Source organism: Danio rerio, chromosome 12 (assembly GCF_049306965.1).
Source record: "Danio rerio strain Tuebingen ecotype United States chromosome 12, GRCz12tu, whole genome shotgun sequence".
Lineage (NCBI taxonomy): Eukaryota > Metazoa > Chordata > Actinopteri > Cypriniformes > Danionidae > Danio > Danio rerio.
Genome location: NC_133187.1, coordinates 36,964,922 through 36,982,393, shown reverse-complemented (window position 1 = coordinate 36,982,393; position 17,472 = coordinate 36,964,922). Strand labels below are relative to the sequence as shown.

The following is a 17,472-nucleotide window of genomic DNA, read 5'->3' as shown; positions in this document are numbered from 1 at the left end:
TGGAAGGGCATCGGCTGTGTAAAACATATGCTCGATAAATTGGCGATTCATTCCCCTGTGGTGACCCCTAATTAATAAAGGGACTAAGCTGAAACGAAAATGAATAAATGAATGCATATTCAAATGTACATGTGAAAAAAATAATATAAGGAAAGGCCAGGCCAGATAATATATAAAATAGTTGTTTATAGTGATAAGTGCATACATGTTTAACCAAAAATATATATTCTATAATAAAAAATCAAGATAGTTTCGATAAATAAATAAAATATACACTCATCGGCCACTTTATTAGGTACACCTGTCTAACTGCTCGTTAACGCAAATTTCTAATCAGCCAATCACAATGCATTTAGTCATGTAGACGATCTGCTGCAGTTTAAACCGAGCATCAGAATGGGGAAGAAAGGTAATTTAAGTGACTTTGAACGTGGCATGGTTGTTGGTGCAAGACAGGCTGGTCTGAGTATTTCAGAAACTGCTGATGTACTGGGATTTTCACGCACAACCATCTCTAGGATTTACAAAGAATTGTCTGAAAAAGAGGAAATATCCAGTGAGCGGCAGTTCTGTGTGCGTAAATGCCTTGTTGATGCCCGAGGTCAGAGGAGAATGGCCAGACAGGTTTGAGTTGATAAAAAGGCAACAGTAATTCAAATACCCACTCGTTACAACTGAGGTATGCAGAAGAGCATTTCTGAGCGCACAACACGTCCAACCTTGAGGGGGATGGGCTACAGCAGCAGAAGACCACACCGGGTGCCACTCCTGTCAGCACAGGTTGACCAAAATTGGACAATAGAAAAAAATGTTGCCTGGTCTGATGAGTCTCGATTTCTGCTTTGACATTCGGAAGGTAGGGTCAGAATTTGGTGTCAACACCATGAAAGCATGGATCCATCCTGCCTTGTATGAATACTTCAAGCTGGTGGTGCTGGTGTAATGGTGTGGGGGATATTTTCACACTTTGGATCCATTTGTACCAATTGAGCATTGTGTCAATGCCACAGCCTACCAGAGTACTGTTGCTGACCATGTCCATCCCTTTATGACCACAGTCTACCCATCTTCTGGTGGCTACTTCCAGCAGGATAACACATCATGTCACAAAGCGTGAATCATCTCAGACTAGATTCTTGAACATGACAATGAGTTCACTGTAGTCAATTGGCCTCCACAGTCACCAGATCTCAGTCTAATAGAGCACCTTTGGGATGTGGTGGAACGAGAGATTCTCATCATGGATGTGCAGCCGGGGTCCTGACATTTTATCCTACCCATCAAATTATGCTACCAATTAATAATCGGATGGTTCTTCTGTGGTTGGGGTTAGGGATTAGGACGGTTGGGCGATATTACAGCTTCAGTAGCTTTATCTGATGGGTAGCAAATTTCCAACCCAGTACTAGTAAGGTGTACCTAATAAAATGGCCAGTGAGTGTAATTTTAAGAAGATGGAGAAGATGAGGAGGAATATATAATGGAATACAATACATTGATTTACCCTTTAATGAAGTAAAACGTATGACATCCAGCACCAATCTTTTATGTAACCTTTTCTATAAAATTTAGATGTGCTTTAACAGAAGAACTGCTAAAAAATACAAATTAATCTACAAAACAAGTCATCGGAGATATGAACCATTTCCAAACTCCTTTATCTTTCTGTTTTTTTTTTGTTTTTTTTTTGCTTCACATTACAGAATATCATTGGCACCAGACCAGCATCTACAGTTACTCACCCATATGTGCTGCTCTGTGAAGTCTGAAGCACCGGAGTGATGCATCGTGGGATTGTGGGGGTGGCAGGTATCAGTCCTCTGTAGAATGTTTGAGTCCGTCTCTTCCTCCACAGTAGATACACCGACAGGCCAAACAGCAGCAGGAGGAGAAATGCAGCCGACAGTCCACAGGCAAGAGCTACCAGCAGATCTGAAGGCAGCGACACAGAAAAAAAAAAACTCAAACAACAGAGAACATGGCTTGGCATTAACTAAAGCTGCTGTGTGACATCACTGGCGTGTGTCTTTCTCTCATGCCTTTTAAACAGACGTGTCAAGTGTCTTGTGTCAACACACTTTAATACCAGAGACCTGCAATGCAAGAGGTGGAGCACATTGCGTGTCTGCGGATCAAGAAACACAGTATTTCTGGAAAAACACCCAGTATTTTTCTTTAAGGAATAACTGCAGCCACCTGGAGGAAGCTGGCGTGGGTGAAAAGGTATGGTAAATCATTTCATCAAACTCAAAGTTCAGAGTTGACAATAAGATATGTTATATAGAAACATTTAAATAGTAATTACAGTATATATCAAAATCAAGTTTGTTGCCGATGTTTAGTAGAAAACTATATACAGTTTAGCCGCTCTCCTGCATTAGCAAAAAAAAAAAACAATATAATACAATAATATTACAAATCATAATACATTAATATTTATATAAACACTACTGGTCAAAAGTTTGGGGTCAGTAGGTTTTTTAAATGTTTTAAAATAAGCTTATCCGGCCCACCAAGGCTGCATTTGTTTAATCAAAAAAACAGTTCAAATTGTGAATTTCATTAAAACTTTTTTAAGTCTTTTAAACTTTAAAACAATTAAAATTATGAAATGTTATTGCACTATAAAATAACTGTTTAAAAGTAGTTTATCACCATAATTTTACTTCAGGGTCACATGATCCTTCAGAAATCACTGTAATATTAATTATTCTTATTATTATTATTATTAATGGTAATAGTAATAAAAGCAACAATTACTGGAGTAATAATTTCATTTAAAACTACATACAATGAGAAAGCAGTTGTTTAAAGTTGTAATAAATATTTAACTTTTTTTTACATTTAATTAGATCAACATAAATAGCTTTACAATAAACCATTTAGAGTATATATATATATATATATATATATATATATATATATATATATATATATATATATATATATATATATATATATATATATATATATATATATATATAAATTTCTTAACATCATTAAAGACCTAATGACTTTGAACAGACATTCTATTAATAACACTAGAAGAACATTTGACATGCATTTTATGGGAGATTTTTACAGATAATATGGGAATGTTCCTTTTTATTAAACAAACATTATTGGAAAGTAATGCAAGTGTTATTTGATCCCAGTTACTTTTTAAGAAGCAAGATAAAGTCAAATGTACTTTTAAAAAATCCATAAACCACATACAGCAGCTTGTAAAATGAAGTGTTTGTTTTTATTATTAATAAGTAGAGTATTAAAACCCTGAAAAATTCTATTAATATTACTTTAACAATGTTTAACATGCACAATCCCAACTAATAAAAACATGCGCTATGAATGTTTCACCATTCTTCTTGTTAATTCTGAAAGTGTTAATAAACTCCAGTGTTTTTTGTATTTGAAAACACTGTTCTTGGTTATTTGAAAAGTTTGAAAACATTATGGGAACTGTACTTTTGAAAGCTAACAATTAAGTAAGAAGCAAACATAAGATAGAATAAGTATAAAATAAGATGTAAAAAGTATAAAATAAAAAGTAAAATAAATAAATAAATAAATGAAAGAGTTAAATTAAAAAAATTCTTAAATCTAAAAAAGTTATGAAATTTCTACTCTTCATGTAGCATTTGAATTCAAATTATAGAACATTATCAAACACAAGGTAACTTTGAACAAACATCCTGTTAACATTACTGACAAAAAAAATAGCTCATATAGTCAGAAAGTTAGCAGAACATTCTCTTATGCTAAAAAAACGGAACACCTTGTCCCTCACTGGTCAATAATTGTTCAAATGCATGTGAAGATTATTAGCGTACAGAGGTCAACCAACTGCTCAAGTGTTTAATGGCATAACACAAAAATACATGTCGCTATGACAGCCCTCATGTCAGGTGAAGAAAGTGCTCTGGCACAACAAACACGTAACATGTCAACCCGCAACTTATTTTAAGTCGCATTAAATGACTGCGCACTAGTCAAATATTTGCAGCCTGGTAAGACAAACAATGTCTGTTTGTCATAAAGATCCTCTATCACGTAATTTTATATCTGTGTAAAACAGGTCTGGAGTATACGGTTCGTGCAATTGTTTTCTTTACTCACCAGCCATGGATAACCACAGTCTCCTACCGAATAATAACTCCTAACTGAATGATCTCTCTATCTCCAGTGCTGTCTTTGTGAATCACCGGTTTCTCATTTTGCCCAGAGGCTCTCACCGACTCCCCTGACGTCCCATTGAGAGTATAAGCTGTGGTTTCTGAAAGTCTGGTCACCCTACATCTGGACACTACAATCCCCCTGAGGTTTCCCAGGTTAGTTAATCAACACCGTACACTGGCCCGATATTTATTCACATCCAGCCTGCATTTATTTCCAAACAAACAAAACTGGGATGCTGTGCAGTGAGCTTACAAACAGTGACTATTAGGAAGCTAAATGAAGTACTGAGAATATAAGCTGTTGTGGCAAACGATGTAATGTGGATTTGAGCCGCCATTGGGCTCAGAGACTGTAGTTTAATAACTGCAGATTGAATGTTATGGTGTCCGCAAAAGCCTAGTATGCATTAGCTGAGCGTTAATGAATAACTCTTGGACAACAGGGGAAGTTTATCGAGGCTGTAATCAGGCAACACGTCTGCTGTTCCCACAATACACCTAAATGTGGTTGACTTGCAGTTTTTAGACACTTTGTCGACAAAAATAATCACATCAGACGTAGCAAAAACCTACAGTAATTGAATGGGATTTCAAACTATGTTTAATTATTAACACAGTCATTGTACTATAAAATACCCATAAGCTTTACAAATCATTCAGAATAGTGATGACAAGTTCGGATCATTTTACAAACTTGGACCTTTGAATCTTTTTTTTGCCAAAATAACATTAAAATGTTACGAGATGCTGCTAAATACATCTACAACTAGACCAAACGTTAATCACACTACAAACAAGTCATAACTAGAATGGTCCTATACAATGCAACACTTTTTCTATGATTTATCTATGATTACCTCTGCTCACCTCTTCTGGCACATCTTCAAATTTGAGACATTCGCTGACCGAACACTGAGTATGTTTACATGGACACCAAAAAATCTGATTTTAATACTATTAAGACAATACTCTGATTAGGAGTCTACCATGTAGACGGCGATTTTTGATTAATTTAATCTGATTATGGTCTTAATCGAAATAAACAGATGTACATTTACATGTATTTATGTAAATATTACATCACCTTTGCTTTAAATTACAAAAAACGAATTACTGCTTGTGCGAGGGGTTTCTAATGCCAGGACAGCAAATTTAACGTTATTTTCTCCTCTGGTTGTCGTCATCACTCTCACACAATTTTTTGCCTATTTCTGTACGTCTTTATAACACCATGGTGGAGTTTTTCCTTTATTATTTGAGCAAATAAGATTTTTTTTTAATTATTTGTTGTACTCTCCCATTCAAAGTTTTCCCAATTATGACGAGTTCTGCTACTGAGAAACACGGAAGTGTGATAAGGGTCTATTACCATCATGTAGGACTTGTCACTGCATTTCGCGACAGGATAGTCTATACACACACGGCTGTTTGACCCAACATTTCGAAGCTGCACCTACTGACTCAGTGAAGGACCATAGACACACACATTGTTGGAGTAAAAAAATAAATAATGAAACACCTGAAATTACATGAAACTTTGAAAGAAACGTGGATAGCGTGGTGACGCAATGATATGAGGTGCCGTGTAGGATTTAAATCAAACTTTGCTTATCAACGCATACATAAAACATGTGTATATACACCTATAAATTACTCGCATATACACCTATACTAATGGATGTTCAAAACAACATAGATGAAACTTGTGTATATACATATAAACTTGACGCATAAATACACCTACATACACACGTACGCGCATACATATAAACTCGATCCTAACATAAACACTCACATTAACACACGCACATACATATAAACTTGCTGCATGCAAACACACCTATACACACTCGCACATACATATAAACTTGCTGCATGCAAACACACCTATACACACTCGCACATACATATAAACTTGCTGCATGCAAAAACACACCTATGCACACTCGCATATACATATATACGCTGCATGCAAACACACCTATACACACTCGCACATACATATAAACTTGCTGCATGCAAACACACCTATACACACTCGCACATACATATAAACTTGCTGCATGCAAACACACCTATACACACTCGCACATACATATAAACTTGCTGCATGCAAACACACCTATACACACTCACATATACATATAAACTTGCTGTATGCAAACACACCTATACACACTCGCACATACATATAAACTTGCTGCATGCAAACACACCTATACACACTCGCACATACATATAAACTTGCTGCATGCAAACACACCTATACACACTCACATATACATATAAACTTGCTGTATGCAAACACACCTATACACACTCGCACATACATATAAACTTGCTGTATGCAAACACACCTATACACACTCGCACATACATATAAACTTGCTGCATGCAAACACACCTATACACACTCGCACATACATATAAACTTGCTGCATGCAAACACACCTATACACACTCGCACATACATATAAACTTGCTGCATGCAAACACACCTATACACACTCACATATACATATAAACTTGCTGTATGCAAACACACCTATACACACTCGCACATACATATAAACTTGCTGTATGCAAACACACCTATACACACTCGCATATACATATAAACTTGCTGTATGCAAACACACCTATACACACTCGCACATACATATAAACTTGCTGTATGCAAACACACCTATACACACTCGCATATACATATAAACTTGCTGCATGCAAACACACCTATACACACTCGCACATACATATAAACTTGCTGCATGCAAACACACCTATACACACTCGCACATACATATAAACTTGCTGCATGCAAACACACCTATACACACTCACATATACATATAAACTTGCTGTATGCAAACACACCTATACACACTCGCACATACATATAAACTTGCTGTATGCAAACACACCTATACACACTCGCATATACATATAAACTTGCTGTATGCAAACACACCTATACACACTCGCACATACATATAAACTTGCTGTATGCAAACACACCTATACACACTCGCATATACATATAAACTTGCTGTATGCAAACACACCTATACACACTCGCACATACATATAAACTTGCTGTATGCAAACACACCTATACACACTCGCATATACATATAAACTTGCTGCATGCAAACACACCTATACACACTCGCATATACATATAAACTTGATCTATGCATATACACCCATAAACTCTCACATAAGAATATAAACTTAATGTGTGCACAAACACCCAAATGACACTTGTGCAAACATACAAAATAAAATTCACAAATATATATACAGTTAGTTGTGTATATACATATATGCAAGTGATTTCATATGTGTGTATGCATGAATTTTCACAGTAAAAGGAAGTTATTTCACTTTAAAAGGAAGTAGCTTAATTTCAATGTAAAAGTCCTTTGAGTGTAATGAACAAGATTATTTGTCATTAATCAGGTTATTGCAAAGCTTAAGAAACAGAAATAATGCGATTAATAGAGGAATTACATCTGTTGAATTATGAAAATAGATTATGCTAATTATAAAAAATAAATAAATAAAAAGGTAATGCTAAGGAATGCTCCTGCAAAACTAAAGGTTCATATGCAATTAAATTATTGGAAATGTTATTATGGTTTAATAAATATAAGGTTGCTTAAGTAATCACTTTAAACAAAATATGTTTGTCTAATATTAGTTTTTTATGTTTGTTTTATTATTGGTGTCACTATTCGTCAAGGGTTATGATACACACTTATGTCCAGTAGGGGGCAAGAATGCACTTAAGTGGCTTTTCCTGTTACCAATAAACAGGCTAATGCACCAAAATGCTGGATGCCAGCTGCTGTAAAAATATAAGTAGTAGTTATTAAACACAAAAGGAGTGTCCAGAGAATATATATAGCTTTTCCATGGGGGTTAACTTGACCAACATGATGAGCAGAGACTTTTAATCAGCGGGGTTTTTTTTAAATTTTTTTTTTTTTTTATTTAATCCCTCTATTAATCGCATTATTTCTATTTCATAAGCTTTGCAATAACCAGATTCGTGATAAATGTTTGTGATTTTTTTATTTATTTTTTGTGTGTTTTGTGTTATTGCATGCAGTGACTTTGTGTATGTGCGCGTTGTTGAGGCGGTATATGCATAGATCGAGTTTATATGTATATGCGTAGATGTATGTAGGTGTGTTTGCATGCTGCGAGTTTATATGCATGTGCATGTAAATGTGGGTATTTATGCGAGAATCAAGTTTATATGTTTGTGTATAGGTGTGTTTGCATGCAGCAAGTTTATATGTATATGCGAGTGTGTATAGGTGTCTTTGCATGCAGCAAGTTTATATGTTTGTGCGTGTTAATGTGAGTGTTTATGTGAGGATCGAGTTTATATGTATGCGCGTACGTGTGTATGTAGGTGTATTTATGCGTCAAGTTTATATGTATATACACAAGTTTCATCTATGTTGTTTTGAACATCCAGTAGTATAGGTGTATATGCGAGTAATTTATAGGTGTATATACATGTGTTTTATGTATGCGTTGATAAGCAAAGTTTGATTTAAATCCTACACGGCACCTCATACAATGATGTTAATCGAACTATGTGTTATAACACGTAAAACAAGATCATGAAGGGATCATTCTAAAAGCAATTCATGTAAACACCTTAATCATATTATTGTCTTATTCAGATTAAGGCAAATAATTTAATTACTGATTTCCATGTAAATGTAGTCACTGACAGTCCCATATAAGCTTAACCAACGCATAGTCTGAGGTGGAAACACCCATGATTAGTTCACCTTTTGAGTCGTTCGTTCATCACGTGACACCATGTAAAGAGATAACTCAAAACCAAAGACCTAAGAAATGAATGGATCAAATCTTTTTCCGGCTCTTAATGCATGTGTTTGGCTTCTGTCTTTCAAGTGATGAACGAACAACTCAAACCCGACAGAAGATTAGAAAAAGGAACAAATGTGGGCATGCGCAAATGAACGAATCACTTCCTGGGAGAACTCGACATTCTCGATTCATACAAAGGATTCGTTCAAAATGAACGGATCGTTCAAGAATGACCCATCACTAATTCAGAAACTTTCTTGTTAGTCTAAAAACAGCTTGCACTGAAGCACTTTATTAAGTAAAAGTGTAGGTAAACAGTTTCTCCACCGATGAAGATCAATGTGTCCTACATTTATGCATGTTTTGCACTGCCAAACCAATTTGTGCTTTGGTAGGTAAAATAATGAAAAGGCAAACAAACGTCTATGCAGAAGTGATAAAGAACAATACAAATACTCTGAATACAACAATTAGCTGTACAGTGTCACATTGATTATGTTCACATTCAGATTAAGGCAAATTATTTGATTTCTGAAGTCCAAGTAAACATAATCACTCTAACCATTTTAATGAATGTCCAGACTTCAGTCCTTTTTTATTTAATTAGTTTGACCACTTATTAGTTTATAAACAGGGCACAATTAAACAGTTTTCAGAAAGACTTTAAGTAAAACAATACTATACTGACTGTCCCAAAGTAATTTGTGTGTGTTGTACTTTCCTTTCATGTCGTTTTTTTCAAGGTGTCCTCAATAACATAACATGAAATTAAGGTTGGGCTTTTGACATAAGGGTGGAAACACACCTGACACAACTGACTTAAAGTAACAACAAAAAGACAGCAACTGTGATATTTTGCCAACAAAATGTCGTTAAAGCCACAGCTTCCAAATGTCTCCGTAGAGACGGAAAAATACAGTCGGGTTTATTCAAGGGCGATTAAAAATGTGTGCATGTTTATACATAAAACAACAGGATTTTGGCTTTGCTTAACCTCTGAACCCAAATCATAAATAGAATGAGTATTCTGTGAGCTTGCAATGGACAGGTGAATCAGAAAGATGAGTCACAGATATATTTCATAATGGTTTCCCGGCACCGCAAGCCCTTCTTCAAAGAGACTGTTTTCATTGTTCCCATGACAACTTAAAAAAAAAAAAGGCATGATGAAAATTCATCGGCTCCTATTGAGCATGGCTGTTTCTATAGCAACAGGAGGAGAGAGACTGGATGAGTAAGAGGCAGGAGCTACGAGTGTGTGAGAATGAACATGTGTGTGTAAGAAAGACAGAAAGAGTACTTATTGTCTATCTGATTTCCTTTTCTGGGAACTCAACAGAATCCACCTGTTCCTCCTCTAAACCCCACCCCCTTAGCCCATGCACACACTTTCACACAACTACATCCAACCCCCCACCCCCCTTCCATCGGGCATGCAGCGCTCCTTGGCTTCCCACCATTTTTGTCAGTGTGTCTTTGCACCTCCTCCCCCCTCCACCATGGATTTCCTCTCAGAGAGGGAGCGTGTGGTGTGTAATCAGATGACAACGACTGATAATCCAGCAATACACCCACTCTGTCCTGTTCACTTAGAGCGGAGCGAGAGAGCACGGGTGCAGGAGAGGAAAGAAGTAAAGGAGGCGGGAGCTGTCTGGGCAGAAGGGAAGGAGACGAGAGGAGGAAGTGGGAGGTATGTGGTACGTGTGCATGTGTGTGTTTGTGTATGTGTGGAGGGAGGGAGGGAAGTTGTTGACTTACCTGTGGCCATGAGGGAAACCGCAGCTGTGTCTTCATAAAGCTCAGACTGAAAGGAATGGTAAAAAGGGAAGTGGAGATGACAAAGGATGACACAAGGCCTTGACTGGACATTGTAGGTTTGCTATTAAAATTCAAAAGGTGAGATCTTTTTCTATGGTCTTCTTAGATCGCACAAGAGTTGCATTAGACTGTTTATATTTACATATGTGTGAGTCCCAGTATGGAGCTTTTACAGGTGGTTAGCCTGTGGGGCTGAGGAGGAAGAGGAGGGTTAACAGTGAACACCTAGTCAGTTATTTTTAGATACAGCTGGTGGTATCATGTTTTCTCATGATAACTGCGGACCGATAACATCTGTCATTGTGCTTGAGTTGCGATCATTTTTAACAGGTTATTTCCAAGATGTTGTTCAGTTGGTTGCCTTAATTATTAGTCATAAAATGACATTCACTAAATAGTAATTGATAACTTGTTGCATGATAGTGCTACCCTGCTACCTTTTGGAAATACTGCATGTGCAGTTTTTTTCGTATTATTTTATTTCTTACCTTTTAATATGTGTGTTTTTGTCGCAATTAATGTGCTGGATAAATTTTGGTGGTCCTACAGAATCGATCAGTTTTCATTAGAACATATTATTTGATCTCTGCACTGTATTTTCTGGGAGATAAAAGCATAATCAAATTCACCACAACATGCTAATAGCAAACAGTGGTCAGAGTTTTGTAGAACTTGTAAATGTTGCATGGTTTAATTTTAGCGGAAACCTGCTGAATGTTCTTCAGAGTTTGCAGATTCTGTGTGGGCATCTTTGGAAGTTAGATTTATATGGTATGATTCAGCAAAGAGTCGCGGAGGGGCATCAACAGATGGAGATGGTCTAATGATTAAGGATGGGCGAGAGAACACTAGAAGGTTGCAAGTTTATTCCTAATTTTTCTCCTGGAAGCTTTGAAATTTTAGGTTCTTTATGGCGCTTGCTTCAAATGAAATATTCTGGCACTTAAAACAATGGCACCTTAATAGCAAGTAAGTGAGGGTAAATAGTGTAAATATTGTACAGTATTAACATTTACCTTGAATAACCGTCACAGATTAGAGAGTGAGTGTGTTGTAGTTTTGAGTCAGCAGTATGTATGCTGACAGTAGGGAATGACAGACCCAAAAGTGTCTCCCAAAAAATCTGCTGTAGTGGCTAAAGTGTTATGTAAACATGGACAGGCCTGACAAACATTCACTCAAATGTTCCTAGTAATGAGAAACACACACCCTCGCGGTACTATTTTGAAGTCCAGTACACTTTAAAGCTCAGGACAGTTTGTAAAAGAGTGGATTCAGCCACCTGTTCTGGTGCTCATCTCTGACAAAAGCTGGCGTACCTATGTCGTAGCTAATGATCTTAAGACTGAACTTGGGCTTATCCATCTTTAATCTGGTCAATCACCCAAGAGAGAGATACCTAGACAGCACCCTGTTCTATTCACTTTAATCTATGTGAACGAAGGATAAAAGAAATGACAGCATTGTCTACTGTTGAAGTAAGTGTTTAAGGGTCAATTGATCATAAATGCAATGCATTCTCTGGAAGACTACAAATGGGAAGAACATGTATGCTTCATACAAATTATGAATATTGGAATTGCTAAAACATGTCATGTAAATATTACTTAGACATTAATTGTAAAATTTTTACAAACAATTTATCATTGTTTGTGTTTCTTTACCAATAGAAATTTCACTATGGAGGAAGAACAACGTCCTACATCTGAGATCTACCTCCCAAGCATCAGTCTTGGATCTGTTGACGCTGAAACAGTGGATGACCATGAGCTGCCAATAATTTCTTTATCAAAAAGCTCAACCGAAATGGTGAGTGGACCTCCACAAAGAACAGAGCTGGCATGGTATCGCCAGAACTTGCGCAAGAGCGTCAGCAGCGCAGCATGCACTCAAAGACCTGTCAGTCTGGGTGGACCAGCGACAGGAGTTTTTGAACATGAACAAGGGAGTATTTGTAGTGGCAACAGCACACCTGAGACTGTAATCTGGCATGGAGGAACTGCAGGATCTTGGAGCGTCATGGAGGACTCGCCCAGAAGGACTCCAACACAAGATCTATTCCTGGGGCAAAATCAGGTCCACAGTGGTGTGAAGTGTGTACCACACTCTCCATCCACAAATAGAGATTTAAGGATTAAGGGTTTGGTGTGCAAAGAGGGATGCTGCCGATTTTGTGGACCTGCAGAGAACCTGACGGGATGCAGCTGTTGCAGAGTGGCTTGCCAAATGAGTTCTTCGGGTCTAAATAACAGCTACACTCCACAGGGAGTGAATACAGAAGACCATGTTCAGAGCAACTGTGAAAGCCATCATTTAACTGCATGCCATAGATCTACCTGTTCTGGTCACATGATGAACACTGCCTGTTTGAGAAACCCTTGCAGTGTTATTCCATGCCCTGGACATTTCATATCACGACCTCCTTGTACAGGAAGCCCCTGTGCAGGACAAAGATCATTGCTCCATTCAGGCTTGCTTGGTTTTCCACCACTTGTGTCCTCAGTCAGTGAGACCAGACTTGACAGCAGAAGTACAGTCCATTGCTGTGGATCCGAGTTAAGGGGACAGAACTCCTCCTGCCTCAGACTAGATCGTAAAGGCCAGACTACTCTTAACAGGACAGTCAAAGATGCCACTACCATGACTTCTGACCATCAGCTCAAAGATGCTGGTGTGCAGACCATTTCTAATTCCCTTGTTTCCTCTCTTTCTCACGTGTTTCCTGAAATTAGTTTGAGAGCTGATCCTACCTCAGAAGCACATTTGACCACAGAGCACATGTGTCATAGGACCCCTGTGAAAGAAGTGGAATGGGATGCTGAGGGTATGACCTGGGAGGTGTATGGTGCAGCTGTGGACCCTGAAGAGCTTGGCTTGGCAATCCAAAAGCATCTGGAACTTCAGATCAAAGAGACGGCAGCCGCTGCAGCTGCGGCTGCTCAAACCGAAGACTCCACAGATAACATCAGCAACCTAGCACTGCAGTCCAGGCCTCGGAAGAAAAGCGAAGGCATTATAAGAACCCTGCGTAGTTCAGCATGTTGCTCTAACCCAAGTACTGTGGGCGACTGAAACAATCAACGTTGGGCCCTAGCTTGCCTTATTGGTATGTGGTGCCTGGTTTAGGTGTAAGGAAAAGTACTTTTACCATAAGGTGGAAATGCACCCGAACATACCAGGCTATTTGTCCTTTAAATAACATCTAAATATATAAAATATTGTCTGGTTTGTTGAAGTTATAAAGGCTCAACAGTTGGAATAATAGTGCGGTGCAAGCTAATGTTGCAAAGAGATACCATTAAAAGTTTACAGATTATGGTGTTCAACCTTCACACATGGCCTTGTCCCTGTCTTGACTTTTAAAAAACCTTCAAAATTCTCTTTTTGGCCAAAAACAACACAATTTTTAAAACCCAAAGTATATTTAAAATATATCTGGTTTCACTTGTTATATTTAAACAAGCAAACAGCAGGTTAATGCAAATTAACTAGTGAGATATGACAGATACTCTAAGACAGGGGTCTCAAACTCAATTTACCTGGGGGCCGCAGGAGGCAAAGTCTGGGTGAGGCTGGGCCGCATAAGGGATTTCACAAAAAAAAAGACCTCAAATGTCATTATTAACAGTTTTAATTATTTCTTCTGAACATGAAGTGTCCTGAACATTAATAGAACATTGAGTGAAGATTATGAACAGTTCTTCTGAACATGGCATCTCTTGCCTACTTCTTGCTGCCAGAGACTTGACAGCGCTTCTTCTCACAAATCTGAACCACATTTGGCTTTAGAGCGGAAGCAGTTGAGACCTTCAGTATGGCTTGAAGATGATCATCATTAAGTCTAGGCCTGTACTTTGACTTATTGAAGTCCTAGGGAAAAAAGTGGGGGAACTCACTCAAAACTTCCATTCCCTCACCTAAAAAAAGGCGTATATGTATAAATAAAACACCCCCACCCCACTCCAGTCACATCAGTCTGTACCAGTCTGTATCTACCTATAATATCAATATATATAAGATGCAGGGAAGGCACGTGCACACATAGGGCTCAACCTGTGCAGAGCACATGCCCTTTTTAGTCTTGCATAGAAAGTGCCCTTCCAAACTGATCAAAAGTGCCCCCGCGACGCGACACACCCTCGGTCCCCCCCTTCAGTACGCTCGCGACAACACAGCTGATCAGAACGCGCGCGACAACGCGCATTGAGTGACAAGCGCGCTGTGTACGGATAGAATCAGCGGAGCGGGGAGCGCTCTCTCTCCCCGCTCCGCTGATTCTGTCAGAGTACAGCGGTCGGCGCGGGCCACAAAATATTGCACTGAGGGCCGCAAATGGCCCGCGGGCCGCGAGTTTGAGACCCCTGATCTAAGACATTCTAAAGGGCTCCCTGGAGCAAGACCTGAGGGTGAAATCTAGTTAGCCTATGAAATAGTCCTCTAATTAAGATGTTAATCTATTTTCTAGTTTTCAGGTTGATTGTTAATCTCTGTGTAGTCAATTATGATCCACTGACACTATAAAGCAGAAACAGTTTTGATTTTTCCCTCAGTTGTTAGTAGTTGCAGTTTAAAATATGGTTAAAGAAACATTTTACAAACAACATGCTCATCTAGTGTGCACAATGATTTTAATGCAAATACAGATTGGTCCGGTGATGGCTTCTCCTGGTGAGTTTTAGTGGGCTCAAGGCCAGAATCAATCCACAGAGCTAAAATTATGAATGCTCATGGGGTTTGTGGGTGTGTAAAGTAAGGTTCTTTTTGAACCTATGATGATTAGAAAATATAGACTCAAGGTCAATGTGCCTGCACTTTTATAATGCATTATGAGCTAAATCTAAGCCTCAGTTCTATGTTGAAGAACAATCTCAATTAGTGTTAAATGGTAAAGCATGTGTACTTTTTGGTACCAAAATCTGAATTAACATACTCCACTATTTAACAATTTAAACTAAGGTGAAACACTGAAACATCTTTGGATGAAGATGACAATATATCTCAATTTCAAGCCATTTAACATGTTATTAAATCTTAGTTTTTGTTATATAATGTCATCAATGTTACCGGTATGTTTGTTATTGTATTAAAATGTTAAAGTTAAAATGGTTTATATCGCATTTTGTGCTGAATTTTGACTCTATGTATACCACGATCATGTGCCGTGTCATATCCATAATAGAGCCATGATTTAATGGGTAAGGGATTGGAATTAGAGCAATCACTGCCAAAAATGTTTAGATTTTTTTCATTTAAATAGCATGGCACTTATTGTAGGTAAATGTGAATCCAGAACCTCTTACCAAATCAACAGTATGTGCTGCACAAACCTTTTGTTTTGTTTTCTTGCCAAAGCAATCTAATTTCTTCTCTTTTTTTTCCCCATTTCCTTTTTATGGACCAGAGCATTGTGATTTAACATAATATAGATGTTACTGGATCAACACCTTACAGTATAATGAAAACAAGCTTTATATAGGCTTTCTGCAGCAACAACTATAATAATGTGTTTTAATATTGAGAAAACTGAATGTCATGAAATGTATGAGCAACAATAAAGCGTTTGGTAAACAATATCCTTTGTCTGTTATTTTAAAAACAGTACAGTATGTGTTATGTTAAAATCATTCGCCCAAAGCCAAGGGAATTTCTCATTGGCTTACTGGCATTGCAATCTCTGTTTGTTTTCGAAGGACGTAGACAAAGAGAGCAAAAACATGTGAGGAGGTCCAACTAAACTTGGTGAACCGTGTTTTAGTTCAACTGCCCTGGACATTTCCATGGCCCTTTCATTGTAACTTTGACTAATTGGATGAGCAGGCACATTCCCTAGTATTGACTATCCCTGAGCAGGTGCTCCTTTCTGTTTTGTTTTTCCTTGTACTGTATTTCACGTTTGGATTAAATACAACAGGTGACACATCATGAGCAAGCATAATAAAACTCCATTCAGCCTAAAAAATAGTCACACGCACATAGTAATTATCTCAGCATCTCCTGGCTTCAAAACTGCTCCACAAGAGCAAACAACTTTTAAAACTCAGTTGGTTTCACCCTGTTTAATCTTGCTGTTCTAGTTCTTATGCCCTCTGCTGGTAACAAAAAGACTATACTGTACAAACCTTATGTCCTTGAGAAGTTTAGCTAAAGCAATGAGACATACTATAACAGGGGTGTCCAAACTTGTCCTGCATAGTTTAGCTCCAACTTCTTTTAACACACCAGTGTGGAAGTTCCTAGTGTATCTAGAAAGAGCTTGATTCGCTGTCTCAGGTGCGTTTAATTGGAGCTGGAACTAAAACATGTAGGACACCGGCACTCCAGGACCGAGTTTGGACACCCCTGAACTATAACATCTCTTATGGAAATTAAGCAGTGACATAAGGTCCTCTTAAAAAGTAAGTTTTTGGCTATGAACAATCATCCTTATGCCCTTGAGCAAGGCCCTTAATGCAGGTTGCTCCAAGAAGATTGTTTCTGTAATGAGCAGACTGTAAGTCACTTTGCATAAATGAGTGCTTACTAAGAACAGGTTCTACTAATCTTTAATGAAATTAATATATAAACGACACAAGGATCAGTCATAACCTTGTTAATTATTTATCAGGGCTTTACCCTGGTCAAACTTCCA

The 17,472-nt window shown here is 37.8% G+C and overlaps 2 protein-coding genes across 21 annotated transcripts in view; one reads left to right on the top strand and one right to left on the bottom strand.

Annotated features, from left to right (window-relative positions):
* Nucleotides 1-17,472, bottom strand: part of syt15 (synaptotagmin XV) — a 79,057-nt gene that overhangs the window by 36,326 nt on the left and 25,259 nt on the right. For 7 of the 16 annotated variants that reach the window (XR_012388104.1, XR_012388105.1, XM_073918689.1 and 4 more), the window contains exon 2: nucleotides 1,743-1,932. Coding sequence is in view for 6 of the 16 variants with exons in the window: in XM_073918689.1 (XP_073774790.1) it covers nucleotides 1,743-1,932 (190 nt within the window). In the remaining 10 variants the exon portion in view is untranslated. Of the gene's footprint in view, nucleotides 1-1,742; nucleotides 2,058-4,116; nucleotides 4,327-10,784; nucleotides 11,685-17,472 lie in introns of those variants that run through there. The other 9 variants (XR_012388103.1, XM_073918688.1, XM_073918698.1 and 6 more) reach the window with 5 other exon arrangements.
* On the top strand, nucleotides 1,852-16,417 carry LOC798089 (uncharacterized). Of its 5 annotated transcripts, none has more exons than XM_073918683.1 (4): nucleotides 1,852-2,223; nucleotides 4,223-4,328; nucleotides 10,620-10,723; nucleotides 12,515-16,417. In XM_073918683.1, exon 4 carries the CDS (start codon nucleotides 12,525-12,527, stop codon nucleotides 13,914-13,916), a length of 1,392 nt encoding a protein of 463 aa, XP_073774784.1. In that variant the 5' UTR covers nucleotides 1,852-2,223; nucleotides 4,223-4,328; nucleotides 10,620-10,723; nucleotides 12,515-12,524; the 3' UTR covers nucleotides 13,917-16,417. The 5 variants fall into 5 exon arrangements, with proteins under 5 accessions (XP_073774784.1, XP_073774783.1, XP_068080905.1 ...); XM_073918682.1 differs by having other exon boundaries at nucleotides 4,184-4,328; nucleotides 10,620-10,716; XM_068224804.2 differs by having other exon boundaries at nucleotides 4,184-4,328.